The sequence below is a fragment of the Pteropus medius genome, unplaced genomic scaffold, assembly GCF_902729225.1.
Source record: "Pteropus medius unplaced genomic scaffold, Ma_sr-lr_union100, whole genome shotgun sequence".
Classification (NCBI taxonomy): domain Eukaryota; kingdom Metazoa; phylum Chordata; class Mammalia; order Chiroptera; family Pteropodidae; genus Pteropus; species Pteropus medius.
The window spans coordinates 2519447-2534854 of NW_024351647.1; the positions used below are offsets into that span (position 1 = coordinate 2519447).

The 15408-nt window shown below is 31.0% G+C and overlaps 1 protein-coding gene and 1 pseudogene across 1 annotated transcript in view; one reads left to right on the forward strand and one right to left on the reverse strand.

The window, feature by feature from the left end:
• The window catches only part of SPRED1 (sprouty related EVH1 domain containing 1), a 101758-nt gene that overhangs the window by 27162 nt on the left and 59188 nt on the right, over positions 1–15408 (reverse strand). The window contains exons 3-4 of the mRNA XM_039843944.1: positions 9835–10003; positions 9063–9112 (exon numbers count right to left, since the gene is read on the reverse strand). Of these exons, the coding sequence (XP_039699878.1) occupies positions 9063–9112; positions 9835–10003 (219 nt within the window). The remainder of the gene's footprint in view (positions 1–9062; positions 9113–9834; positions 10004–15408) is intronic.
• On the forward strand, positions 8379–8497 carry LOC120587281 (uncharacterized; annotated as a pseudogene).

A 15408-nucleotide genomic window follows, 5' to 3' on the forward strand; every position in this document is an offset into this window, starting at 1 on the left:
TTTAAGAAATGAAATAACTATTTGATATAACTTTTCCCATTATCATATAATTATTTGGAAAAAAAACAGTGACATCCAAGTGAAAATGACAGAAACACTTCCACTGGTTTATTCTAAAATAATTTAGAGAAATCACGATAGGGCTAACAATTTTAAAGGTACAAATCTTTATAAGTTTTTAAAATAAAATTTTAAAAAATCAAAAAATTTTGGTGTTACTTCTAAAATTAAGCAATAAAGTTCATTAATGTCTAAGATACTTTAAATTTATAAATTCAAGTTCTAGTCTTTGCTCTGAAACAAAGTAACCTTGTGACATTTAATTTCTTTGGAACCCAGTTGTCTCAATTATCAAATAATTATAATTCCTGACATGGATTGTCATAAAAACTTAGTGAGATGAGAAAGAATACCTGTGAAAATGTTCTGAAAATTCAAAGCCATTATTTTATTAGGGAATAAGAAATTTAACTTAAAATATATCTGAGAATCTATTGTCACTTAAAACTAAATATGTCAAACCCAGTTAATTGCTATATTTAGCTAATTTTCATAACAGTTATCCAAATGTGTTTCAACAGTTAATGCTAAATTATTGGAAAGGAGCTGGCTAAATACTGGTATCCAGCATACATTCTTTCGAAATGCATGATCAAAATTTGGAAGAATAAAAACAACTTATTTGTTCTAGAGAGTTCTCAAAACAAATAACTCAAGCAATTGTCAAAAATTAAGCAAAGTGAATAGAAGAAAACACCAGGAATAAAAGGATTTAGAGTAAGGGCTTAGGTTGGAACCTTGTCTCATCCAACTAGGTAATAAAATTTAAGCAATTTACTCCTCTGAATCACAATTTCTTTTTATTATAAATTGGGTATAATATTCATATTAACAATCTCAGGGTTAGTTAAGATACTCAAAGGATTACAAACTACAAAAAGTATTTACTGTTTTGTTATTAAATAAAAATGTGTATATTTGGGTAACAAATGATTTAGTTCTGCTTAAAAATTTTTACCAAAATAGCCGAAAATAACCAATTAACTAGAAGTATTTCATATCACACAGTGAATTCGAATATACGGCTAAGTGGGTCTCAGCTAATAAAATAACTAAAACATCTTTCATACGTCTAGTATTGTAAAAACAAAAAACAAAAACCCTCACTATTTGAGAATGAAGAGTCTACAATCTATAACAAGGCACATACTATACATGAATTGTGAAAAACAAACATTTTTAGAGAATCCTAAACTGGAAAAGAATATTTTCCTACTATTTAATTATGTATATTTCAGCAAGTTATGAATTTAGATGTATGTTAAATTGATAAAGTTAAAAAAAAAGTGGTGATGAATGGTCATTCTTTCATTGCTAATTCTATATACAACAATAAACCCTGCAACAACCATTTTGAAAAGCCATTTCAGTAAAATACAGCAAAAGCTTTTAAAATATTCACACATTTTAACCACTTCTTGAAATTAGTTTTTTAAAAAAGTATTACACGACAGAAGATTTAGGCACAATATATTTTTCTCAGAACTATTTTTAATAGCAAAAAAAGAAATAACCTTAATGTCTCAAAATAAGGAATTGGTTAAGTAAATTATGGTATGCCCAGTTAACAGTATTAAGTGGTCACTTGAAATTAAGTTTATGAATAGTATCTACTACGTGGGGAAATGTTTAGTGTTAAATAGTCAGTATACGTAATTTTATTTACAGCACTATCATAACCATAAAAATATAAAAGACTGATTTTTCTACTTGGAACCCTTCAAGGTCTCCCATTATAAAGCTGTGTTGGGAAATCTCGCACATACTGGAGAGGAGAGGAAAGACAATCAGTATTGTCTGAGGAACACTTCCATAAAATACATAATTTACACAATCCACATAAATGGGCCCTCTCCCCCTAGAAACACTGATGTACAGAATATAAGTCCAATTTTATTTTATAGGGAAAAAACATATGGTAAGTATATGAAAAGATGCTGAACTTCTCTCAGTTAAAGACGTCAAAATATGCTAATTTTCTATACAGATTAGAAAGATGGAAAAGATAAATAGTACTCAATGTTAGCAAAAGTTTGTGAAGAAAGAGGAATACTTTTACACTGTTGGTGGTAGTGCAGTTCTTCGAGAAGGTATATATATAGATATATATACAAATAATCACGGTAGCACTATTTTTAACGACAAAAAAGACAAAATCATATGGCTATATCAGCAGAGGACTGGTTAAAAAATTATGATATAAATATGATAGAATTCTGTGCAGACATTAAAAAGATCTGTATGCAGCACTCACAGGATATTGTTAAATGTGAACAGGCTAGGTACAGAACTGTCAGTATGGCATGATCCTATCTGTTTAACTGACAGGTGGACAGATATTTTTAAATTTTATATCAGGAAGGATATACACCAAACAATTGATATTACTTTAAAGAAATATCGTAAAGGACTATACACATAATAGCATAAAAATAATGAAATGTGTATACCTGTCACCCAATATAAGAGAATATAACCAACACAAGTAACTCCTATGCATTTTTCCATGTTAACATCTCCCGTATCTACCACTTAAAGTGCCAACAGGTAAACAGTATCTTGAAGTTGTTGTATTTTTTCATTTTCTTACTCTTCCTTACAGTTTTCCCACAAGGTATTATCCATAAACTAGTTTTAGATGCTTTTGAATTTTATTTGACTGACATCATGCTATTTGGGACATTACAGGACTTGCTTATTATGATCAACTTTTTGGGGGTGAAACTCATTCATGTTGACATATTGCTACATGCTGACATGTAGCAATAGCTCATATTTTCACTTCTCTGTAGCAATGATAACTAACACATATTGAGCATTTTCTATGTATCAGACATTGTCCCAAGTACTTTATATGGGTTAACTTATTTAATCCCCAAACCCTTGGAGGTACATAGTATTATCATGTCTCTGTTCTATATGTAGAAACTAAAGATCAAAGAAACTACATAACTTGCCTAAGATGAAACAGTTAATTTTTTCCTATTTCAACATGTTTCTAAGAATATTCTTGTACAGCCCTCATGGTACATATGTACAAGAGTTTTTATGGTAATATATCCAAGAGTGGAAATGCTGGATTGTAGGATATACATATGGTCCAGTTTACATAATAAAAATTACTTTCCAAGTTGGTTTTAACAATGCATGTATCCACAAACAACACTCCAAATTTTCACCAAGACTAGACATTATCACGATTTCACTCATATATCTGTTTATTTTAATTTCTATGATAATTTTTGTCTCACTAAAATTACATTATTTTCTTTACACAAACAAGAAATTTTGAGAATGAACAAAAGAACAACAATAATTGTTCCAACAAATGAATGAATGTATAGGTTTTACTTTTTACCTATTCCAAAGAGGTTCATTAATGGAAAGAATTACTTTTTGTGTACTTTGAACTTTTAACTTATTAAAATTAATTCTTTTGTGAGTGAAGATATTTTGTTAAGGAGTTCTTTTATTTTTAGAAATGTATGAAATAGTACATGATAGAGAGACCATTTCCTTACACATTTGCCCACACTGGGCAGTATCATTTACCAATCTTTGCCAATTTAATTAAGAAAAAAATTTTACTGTTATTCTCCAAGAAGATTATCTGTACCATTTCTATAAGTAAAATTAATAATAACCAAAACATTTCCTTAATTTGGATGTGAAAAATAAAAAGTTTTCAGGCTTAGTCAAGTCCGGATGTTTTTTTACTGAATTATAATCCTTAAAAAAAAAACCCAAACAATTACTATGGGGATGTGGACACAATCTAAAGTGAGGTGTGGGAAATGCCAAATATCTTCCACGAGAATAGAAAATTTAATATACAACATGTATAAAGACTGCACATACATCTGCATGATCTTCACCTTTAAAAAAAATTGTCTATAGCAGTTATATGATGCACACTCAATGCTTTTAGTATTGTGCTGCCATAGGCTCATCTGCATTATCTATAAAGTATCCCACGCAAAGTTTAATGTACAATGGAAAACTGTTTCACTATCAGAGGTTGGTATAATAATTATTCTCCTATGGTTGCTAAGAGATTGTTTAGCTTTTTCTTTTTCCAAGACTGTAGCAATTTTGTTTGTAGAGGCAAAGGGATGTGGGTAAAGCAATAAAATAATTCGGGCTGTAGAGAAAATGAAAACAGACTTTAGTTTTCTCCTGCCTTTGTCCCTTCTCCCTATGTTAATTCTGAGGCAGAGAAAACGTCCAAGTTGTTCTGCAAACCTTTTAATAAATAATCAATCAAGCATGAAAAAAGTGATATCACAGTCTACTTATTGCTCAAGAACTTCATTCTTATACTTGTACATCACAAATTAGGTTTGAAAATGTGTAGCTGAGTCATATCTAACAAATGAAATTAATAATTATACTCTTAGTTTATTTTAGCATTATGAAAGAATTTTAAATGTTCTTTGATAAAGAAATCTTATATTTTAGCTCTGCATGTTGAAAATGTGACCAAAGCTATTTTTGGCATTCAAAATAATATACTGAAATTATGCAAACAGCACAGAAAAGGAAAAAAAATTACTAATAACTCCACGAGCCCAGCAAAATCATTATTAACATTTTGGAGTAGTATTCAGTAGCAGCAATTCAATGCATTGTCTCCTATTCGTTCATTAGATTTTTAAAGTTACTTTTGATTCGTTTAAGGATATGAATGAACTGACCCTTGAGTTTCTAATTTTGCATTTGTCTGTAAACTTTGCCTGAAAACATTAATAACATACACATTATTGTGTTTAAGCAACCTGCACACAGTAATCAGTGATGAAAACATGAAAGTATAAGACATTTATTTACCAAGATAACATGCCTAGCAAAAAAACTGAAAACAAGTCCTTCACCCTATCAACAACAGAAAAAAAGAAAACTTAAAGCACCTTTCTAATGAAAGTTTAGTTTGGCTTAGAAGTGGATATTAGGTTTTCAGGGATTGTTCATTGTCTATAAATCTGTTTGTGTTAATAGGCAGTAGTTACATAGTTCTTGATAACTATATAAATCTCTATACAATCCTTTAACCGGCAAATCTACTTACTTCTAGGATTTTATCCTAAGGTCACACTCAGAAATACCAACAAAAATTAATTTAAAAGGCTATAGAAAATAAAGTAAATGTTCAATGAAACATGAATGGTTAAATAAACTGTAGTACAGTTACATGATATAATGGCTAAATCCAAAGACTGTGATGATAAACTGTGTGGGTTCAAATTTCATAAGTAATATTTCTTAAATGCCAACTACCACCATCACTCACTATAATCACCAATACAAAAATCTTATTAAAAACAATCAAAATGGAAAAGAGATCGATCTCAATGGTGTTTTTTAAAAAGATGTATTTAAATATAACATGAAAGAATAAAACAAATATACAAAAAAAAAAATCTAGGCAGGGGTACCTAAAATATTAATAGCAGTTACATCTGGCTGGGGACAAATGATTCCTGATTTCTTCTTTATAATTTTCTAACTATACAAAAATTGTACATAAAGATGTATTTGTCTAAGAGTCAAGAAAAAATTTACATAATGAAAAATTGTTATGCAAAAAGGTTATATAGGTTTTATTTTGTCCCCTCTTTAAATATTAAATAAAACTCAATCTAAAATGTATTAAGATGCTGGGAATTTAGCTATAATTACTTAATGTAGGATGGTGATTAAGTCACAGTAATATAAAATCCATTTTGCTAGCTAAATAAAACCTATCCAGTAACTTAGGAGTTTTCAGATATAGAGTCTTATTAAAATGTTACCACCTTTGAAAATAAGTACACGAACAATTTATACTCCCTTGTCTAAAGCAAAATTACTTTAAACAAGTATAAATCACAGCCTGTTAATCTTTTTGGCTCAGAATGGCATTACCTAATTATAAAAAAGAGTAAGTTAGTCAAGTACTTCTCACTTCAGATCAACTAGGTATCATCTTCCTTCTGCCCCAAAGCATGAAATCTGATCTCTTTTCCTCTTAAAACGTGAAGTCTGTTGTGAAGTGAGTTTTAAGGGTTTTGTTACCAATCTAGTATATCTGAACAATTAGAGCTATTGTAACTGACAAATTTGGTGGGGAAGATATTAAAAATGATCTCAAAACAAATATAAGCTTGCATTAAAAAACTATCAACAAAAACCCTTAACTGGCTCATTAGTTTACAAAAAAAAAATCAAACTTAAAGGTCATTCCTACCTTATTACTGCTTATGATTTAAAAAAATCCTAATTTTTTTAAAGAATTTTCTTCAAAAAAAAAACCTTTCTTGAGTACCAGTTATGTATGTGATCAGCACTGTAATAAACATCAGGGATAAAAGATGGGCATGAAATGATTTTATTAAATTCAAATGATGTTATGAAATCCTTCAAATATAGTTATGAAATAGAAGGTAAATATCTTGTTAATTTATGCTAACTGATGAGGATATGGAATTGTTGAAAGCAGAAAGTTGTCCACCAGCAAATAACCAAATGTCTAGGTATTTATTGGCACAGAATAGGTACTCAAATATTTGCTCAATGAATGAATACTCAAAATGGAGAGGATTTCCACTCTGATATTTAATAACTTTGAGACACTTAAGATCTAAATATAGCATAATCATGACCTCCTCTGGGTTTAAAAATTTAGATAATAGGTTACTCATTTAACACCAATTTAATCACCAATAAAGTAAACATGACATAATCATTACCACAAATCAATTTGTACTCAAAATAATTTCAAAATGTTTATGCCAAGCCCATAGGTGAATTATGAAACAAAGATGTACTTTAAACCTAATAAAGTAGCTCAATAAATTAGAATACTTTATACCTCCAATATATTATTCTAAAATAAGAACGAAAAGCAAAAACTTTGGCGTATCATAAAATAATAATGCAAATTTAAGAGTTTTCTTTGGTAGTTTTAATTCCAGACATTGGTTCTTTTAAAAAATTTTCAAATAAGATGTTCAGAAAATTTTAACTCACATATTTGCTAGCATCTCAATACCTCCCCACCCTTTTTTAGTATGTGTTACATGACAATGAGTTAGCTCCAACTCTTGGCGACCTCATGAAAGTGTAGTCAAATCTTTTTGACTACTTTCTTAAGTTGAATTTTTACCAAATTTACTTTCATCATAGGGAGCACTTCAAAATGTTTACCCATTTCCAGGAAACATTAAAAATTACAAATATGAAATAACATTTAAAACACAGAAAATATTATGTATTTAAGTGGAAAAAAATCCAGACTACAGTATAATGATATCATAACATATGTACATACACATTTATATGTATAGAAAAAAAAAAACACCAAAATATATATTTAAAAATAACTATGGCAGTTATCATCTATGGTAACAATTTATGTTTTTTCTTTAAACTTTATGGAAACATATTTCTCAAATAAAATAAAAATATTTCTACATTCTGACTGTACATAAAGCATTTTTCCATGTCTTTAGGTCACAACTATTTTAATAATATGAATTACTGATCATTAATACAAGGTATACATAGAAATTTAGATTCTTTTAGTGTTATTCTAAAAGTATTAATAGTATTGCAGCAAGCTTAAAAAATATATAAAAGTACTAATAAAAAAGCCATCTCAGAATCCCATAATCTAAAAGTTAACAAAAATATTTAACATTTTAGCTGAGTAATAATGACATCATATAATTTTTGTCTGTTTTTATTACTCAATAACATGGCAAATTCATAAAAAATAAAATTTTAATGACTGTGATAAAAACATACCTTAATTAATTCAATCATTCTCATTCTCCTAAATAGCTTCTCATTTCTATCAATATTTTATACACACAGCCCCCCAAAGCTGTGTATAAAATTTTTTTGTGTTTCTTCCTTAGTGAGATTACTACAAATTGATTCACTGGATGAACAGGCACGAAAGCTTCTATTTTTAAGGCTCTTTTATACATATTACCAAACTGCTTTCTAGATAGAATCTACGAATCTACATTTTCTCTACCAGTGTTATCAATCTGTCAGTCTCATGGATAGACACAGCATGGGATAATATCAATTTTTAAACCTCTGGTCATTGTTAACCAAAATAATGTTAATGTAGACTACCTGCTGATTACCGGCGTGATAAAAGGGAAGGGTGTCCATATGGTTATTAACAACTTGCAATTCCTTTTCTGTGAATTTTTATAGAAGTATCTTGCCCATGGGAGGGGTACCTGTGGTAGTTAATAATATGTCAACTTGTCTAGTCTACAATGCCAAGCTTGGTATTTGGTTGAACACCAGTCTAAATGTTGTTGTGAGTCTACGGCCATGCTACCCTAAACAAGCTCGATCCCGTCTCATCTCGGAAGCTAAGCAGGGTCAGGCCTGGTCAGTACTCAGATGGGAGACCACCTAGGAAGACCAGGTGCTGTAGGCATAAAAAATAAAAAAATAAGGGATTGTAAGCTGACGCGGTCCTTGCAATCTATGAGGTCAACCAAGGGTTGCCTCGCCTGAAAAAAAAAATGTTGCTGTGAAGGTAATTTTCAGATGTGACTAACGTTTAAATCTGTAGACTCTAAGGTGATTACCTTCCATGAGGTGGGTGGGCCTCATTATAAAAACACTTAAATGACTGAGGTGCCCCAAAGAGGAAAGACTGCCTTCCTAATCAAGACCAAAACATCAACTAATGACAGTACTTCCAGCATGCCTGCCTACCCTGTGGATTTTGGACTTGCCAGCCCCTATAATCTCATGAGCTAATGCCTTCAAAGCAAAATGAAATGAAACAAAACCAAAAACCAACCCAAACTAAACCAAAATAACTCTCTATAATACGTACATACATACGTACATCCTGTTCGTTCTATTTTCTTGGTATTTTCCAACAAAAACAGTGTCAAAGAAATGTTCTTAAAAATTTACACAAGTTGTTTATTAAGGCTAGTCATCCTCTATATCCTTTATGTTTAGAAATTCCTTTCAGCCAAAATACTTACTTGTAAGTCATCTCCTGCTCCTTCAGTTTCATTTTTCAATGCTGGGCATCCTAAGAAAACAGGTAAAAGTTAATTAAATAAAGAATTTTTGTATTAGCTTTGTAGTATTACTAATTGAACATATCATCAGTATACTATAGGAGCATAATCAGAGATCAGTCTGAGGCCGTCTAGCAACCAGTCAGATGTTGGCCACTCATACTTGCCCCTCTCTTAGAAGAATAGAGAATAAAGTGATTTCCTCTTCTATAGGTAAATTTCCAGTTACTTACCTAAGAGATGTTTTTGTCAAATCATACCATTTCTAGCAAGCCTTGCTCCTGACTTCTCCAAAATACTCAAATTGCTAGACAGAGCATATGCACCTCCCACCTCCAGTGTTTAAGTAATCCCATGTATGATTTCTCAATTTTTCTAAATACTCTGAACCAGGAAACAGTATTTAGTACCTAGAGATAAGATTTTAGTTGTGTTATTTAGAAAAAAAAAAAAAGCCTTAATCCACTATTGATAGTTAATGGTCATTTGTACTATTGACCGTTGCGCATTAATGTCTCTGTATACATTTTCATTATGCTCAATATTTTCAATGTTTAAAAATAACAAGATAGGCTGAGTACTGCAGTCTACTCTGCATGGCTGGGAGTTTATAAACTTCTCATAAACTGTCTTTAAACATTAAACCCAATCTATTTGATCCTACTTTAAGAAGTATGTTGTTATGGGGACATGAGTGTAGGCAAAAATTAAGAAAACAGTCAAGAAAACTTACCTTGAGAAATATCCTCTATAGCTCTTCGAATACCTCTATCAAAAGCCCTAGCATCAGCAGGACTTTGAAAGGTAAGGCCAAATTTCTTGTCATCAATCTTCCAGTGGTGAAATGTTGGAGTGACCTTATTGTAAATGAGGTCTTTTTTAAGCATACATTCCAAAACCACCTGTCAAAAGTTAAATGCCAAAAATTACTATAGATATATCAAATGTATCTAATGTAGCTCTAAAAATACAAATTGAGGTGAGAAAAGAGCTATTATATTTTAATGAGTATTTCCACTATGTATTAGTACAGATCTTGTTACTTAACCTGTTTCACGAAGTTACTCAATACAGAAATTAAGATGGGATTAAAGAGGATTCAGACTAAGAAGCACCAGGAATCTGTCTCCCCACCCAGACAAGAACGGGACTGGCAGAATTTGTCTGATATAACTATGCTGGAAGTCTGGAGCCTGTTGAAGGCTTTTAACTGCCTTCAGTTAAAGACATGGACAGTAAATTGTGGTTAATTTCCATCCATTTTAGCTATTAGAACAGTAACAGCAACCCATCCTTCACTTCCAGCCACATGGCCAGGCGTAGTGCGTGTATTCCTGGAACAGCTTGTACACAAATCATAGGAGCCAAGGTGGGTAAAAAGGATCCTGTCCTCCAAATATCAGGTATCTGTGCTCTGATCACTGGCTGCTGCTTCTGATCATAGAGGTGAAGACAAAGAGGAGAGCAGCCACTGCTGTTGTACCTTGCCTCATTATTTCAAGTCTTTCCTCATGAAAATGAAGTGACTTGCAGGATATTTAAAGAGCCAGTACCTTTTTTTAACCTGTCATTTTTCACTTTTTCCCATTTTGACGGCAAGACATTAAAAACTAGAACATGCAAAAACAACTACATATATGTGAAAACTAAAAGGGACTATGCATACCTGGGGAAAGATTCAGAAAAGATGAGAAGACTTTAAGTTCATACCTCAGGCTGATCCTTGGTACAGAGGAAACCAACAACAATTAAAACAAAAACACAAAACAAAAAAAACAATAGTAAAAACAGCAAACCCTGGGGAAAGGAGACAATCTGATTTCCGGAGTTACCACATTATTAGAGTCAAATGCCCAGTGTTCAACAAAAAATCCCAAGGCATACAACGAAATAGTAAAGTAAGGCTGGCTGAAAGAAAAAAAAAAAACAGAAACTGTTCTTAAAAAAGACTTGATGGCAGATCTACTAGACAAAGGTTTTTTATTTTTTTTTTAAAAAAAAGGTCTTAAACTAACATAATTTTGAATGTCTACTATAACTGAAAAAAAATTTTAATGTCTTAAAGATGCTCACAGAACTAAATGAAGATATGGAAAAAAATCTAGAAAATGATTTATAAACAAAATGGAAATACTAGTAAAGAGATAAAAAAACCTAAAAAAAAAAACTAAAAAGAAATTCTAGAGTTGAAAACTGTAATAACGGAAATGAAAAATTCAGTAGATGAATTCAAAAATCAGATATGAGCAGGAAGAAGAATCATTAAGCTTGAATACAGGACTGTCTAAATGATTAAGTCTGAGAAACAAACAAACAAAAAGAATGAAGAAAAGCAAACTAGCCCAAGGGACCAGTGGGGCACCATAAGAGGGCCAAAATACATTTCGTGAGAGTTGCAAAAGGAGAAGAGAAAAAGGAGTAGAGAGAAAATTCGTAGAGACAATGTATGAAACTCCCCAAATTTGATAAAAGAAACAGATACAGACATCCAAGCTCAACAAATTCCAAAGTAGATGAACTAAAAGACCTTCACACAGGGAATCCTGAAAGCAGTAAGAAAAGTGAATCATTACATACAAGGGATCCAAAATAAGGATAACGAAGGACTTCTCTTCGGAAACTTTGGAGGCCAGAACATAGGGCATATATATTCAAAGTGCTAAAAGAAAAACTGTCCACCAAGAATCCCATATCTGGCAAAACCATTGTCCAAGAGAGGAAAAAATTAAGGCACTCCCAGATAAACAAAAGTGAGGGAGTTTGTTACTACTAGATCTTCTCTATAAAAAAAGGTAAAAGGAGTCCTACAAGGTGAAATGAAATGATAGTAGACAGTAACTTGTAGCCATATAAAGAAATAAAGATCTCAATAAAGGTAAAAACATGGACCATTATAGTAGCAGTATTATTTTAACAATGGCTTTTAATTGCAATATTTGTTTCTGTACAATTTATGAGAATAATACATTTGAAGAAAAAAAAAGTACTACTGTAAAAGCCAGTTATTAATATAACTTTGGTTTGTAACCCCAAATATAGTTTTCTATAAAATTCAATAGATTAACACAATTAAAAGAATTATTAGCTTATATTTCTGGGCACACAATGTATAACGTTGTAATTTTGTGATATCAACAACTGAAAGGGATGAGGATGAAGCTGTAAAGAAGCAGAGTTTCTGTATGTTTTTAAAGTTAAACTGGTATAAATTCAATTAATGTTATAACAAAAATTGTAATCTCTATAGTAACTACAAAGAAAACTATAAAATATACAGAAAAAATAAGAAAGGAATTTAAAGACTTGACTACAATCAAACACAAAAGAAGACAGGAATGCAGGAAATGAGCACGAAAAATGTTATAAGGCACATAATAATAAAAAAAAATACCTCAAGGAAAGAAGTAAATCCCTCACTAGTAATTATTTTAAATGTAAATGGATTAAACTCTCCAACCAAATGACAGAGATTAGCAGGAATGGATAAAAGCACATGACCCAACTATATGCTGCCAACCAGGAACTCACCTTAAAGCCGGACATGAACAGGTTCAAATGAAAGATGAAAAAGATATTCCATGCAAATAAAGAGAGCAGGGGTGGCTTTACTAATATCAGACAAAATATACTTTAAATCAAAAAGGTCACAAGAGACAAGGGAGGACATTATATATTAATAAAAGGTTCACAAGAACAAGAGACTATGAGAATAAACATTTATGCATCTAATAACATACTATCAAAGCACAAGAAGCAAAAACTGGTATAATTAAGGGAGAAAGAGTTTGAAGCTAATTGAAAACTGCAATGCCCAATTCACAAAATCAACAGAACCACCAAACAGAAGGAAATTGAGGACTTAGCACAATAAACCAACTAAACCTAACAGACATATAAAGAACATTACTGAACAAAAACATTTAAATTTAAGAATACACTTTTTCTTCTGAAGTGCACATGGTAGGCCACAAATTAAACCTCAATATATTTAAATATATAGATATTATATAAAGCATCTTCTCTGGCCACAATGGGATGAAGTCACAAATGAATAACAAACAGAAAACTAGAAAATTCATTAAACTTAAGAAATTAAACAACTGACTGAAAAAGAAACCACAAGGGAAATCAGAAAACACTCAGAGAACGAAAACAAAAACACAGCATACCAAAATCTATGAGATGTGGCAAAAGCAGTGCTAAGGGGAAAATGCATAGCTATAAACGCTTATCTTAAAAAAAAAAAAATCTAAAATCAACCTTGTAATTTTACAATTTAAGGAACTAGAAACAAATAAACTAAACCCAAAGCTAGCAGAAAGCAGGAAATATTGATGAGAGTAGAGAGAGAAAAAAGTAGAGAACAGAAAAACAACAGAGAAAAGCAATGAAACCAAAAGTTTTAATCCTTCTACACAGAAGAAAAGAAAAGGCAAACCTTTAGCTAGATGGACTAAGAAAAAAAGGGAAGATGCAAATCACAAAAATAAGAAATCAAAGTGTAGGCATTACTACTGATTCTACAGAAATAAAAGGGATTAGAGTACTATGAACAATTGTACGTCAACGAATTGGATAACACAGGTGAAATGAACAAATTACTAGAAACATAAAATGGACCAAGTCAGAAATAAAAAGTCTGAATATACCTATAACTACTAAAAATAATGATCAGTAATCATAAATCTCTCGACAAAGGAAAACCCTGAACCTGATGGCTTCACTGGTGAATTATATTAAACATTTAAAGAACTAATATCATAACTCTTAAACTTTTCTGAAAAACTGAATTGGGGGAACACTTCAGAAGTCATGAGGCTACATTAATACCCTGATACCAAACCTAGATGAAGACACTACAAGAAAACTACAAACCAATATCCCCTATGAACACTGATGCAAAAATTCTCAGCGAATACTAGCAAACCAAGTTTGGCAGCATATTAAAAGGATTATATACACTATGATCAAATGGGACTGATTTCTAGAAATGCTAAGATGGTTCAACATATGAAAAGTGATTAATGTAATATGCCACATGAACAAGATGAATAAAAAAAAACATGAACATCTCAACTGATACAGATAAAGCGCTTGATCAAATTCGGCTTCTTTTCATGATAGAAACACTCAACAAACAAGGATTAGAAGGAAAATAACTGAACAGATTAGACAACAGTGTCAAGACCATTTGATGGAGGAAAGAGTCTTTTCAACAAATGGTACTAGGAAAACTAGATATTCTTATACAAAAGAATGAAGTTGGACTCTTACCTAAATCACGTAGAAAAATTAACTCAAATAGATCAAGGGCCTAAAATAAGAACTAAAAAAATAAAAGTCTTAGAAGAAAACATAGGACACCAGATTTGGCAATGATTTTCTTGGATATGATACCAAAGGCATAGGTAACAAAAGAAAAAATAATGGTATACTACTGCTCACTTCTTCCAAATTCCATATGCAGTGATGCTGTAGTGACTGAAATCAGTCGTGGTGGGCGTATGTATGTAAATGTTATAAATCACTGCCTTTTTTCCCCTGGGAGAACTGATTCTTAAACCTTTATCAGCATATCACTGAATATATGATTTTTTGATAGTAAGTCTGATTAATTCTGAAATAAGTAACAAAGAAAGTGATTAGATTCTGTCCTGTCTGCTTAGAGGCAAAGTAATAAAACTGCCTTATTTCCTATACTTTGATGATTCTACATATATTACAAAATAATCAACATTTATTCAAGGCTTTTATGTGTTTGCACTTTGTTACAACATTTTGTGCAGATTTATTATTTGTCACAACCATTTTGCAATAATAATAATAAAATTCATAATTAAATTAAGTTCTGGAATTAAAGTTAAAATTAATGTCACTGATTACTGTAACATTTTTATTATATTCATAAACAGTAATATGTATTTTAGGAAACAATGCTAAATTGAAATTGTTAAAAAGACATAAAAAGATATAAAAAGTGACTTTGGTCATATTGTAAATATCACTAAATTAATTTTTAAAACATAGAAATATTGCTGAATCAATCACTCTGTTAAATTTTCCAAAGTTGTCTGCCAACTGTATTTTCTCAGATAAATAAAATTTCAACATGGTCTAAACACCTTTCTACCAATTGTTTACAATGGCTTCTATTTTCTAGAGGCTTCTAAAACACACAGAAAAATGAGTTTTAAAAATGGGCTTTAGATTACATTGAGGAAATGGAAGGGATAATGCACTAGCTCTTTGACTCACAAAAATACCTGAACAAGAATGCGTTCCACCTAAAAGTCATGTAAATGTTGAG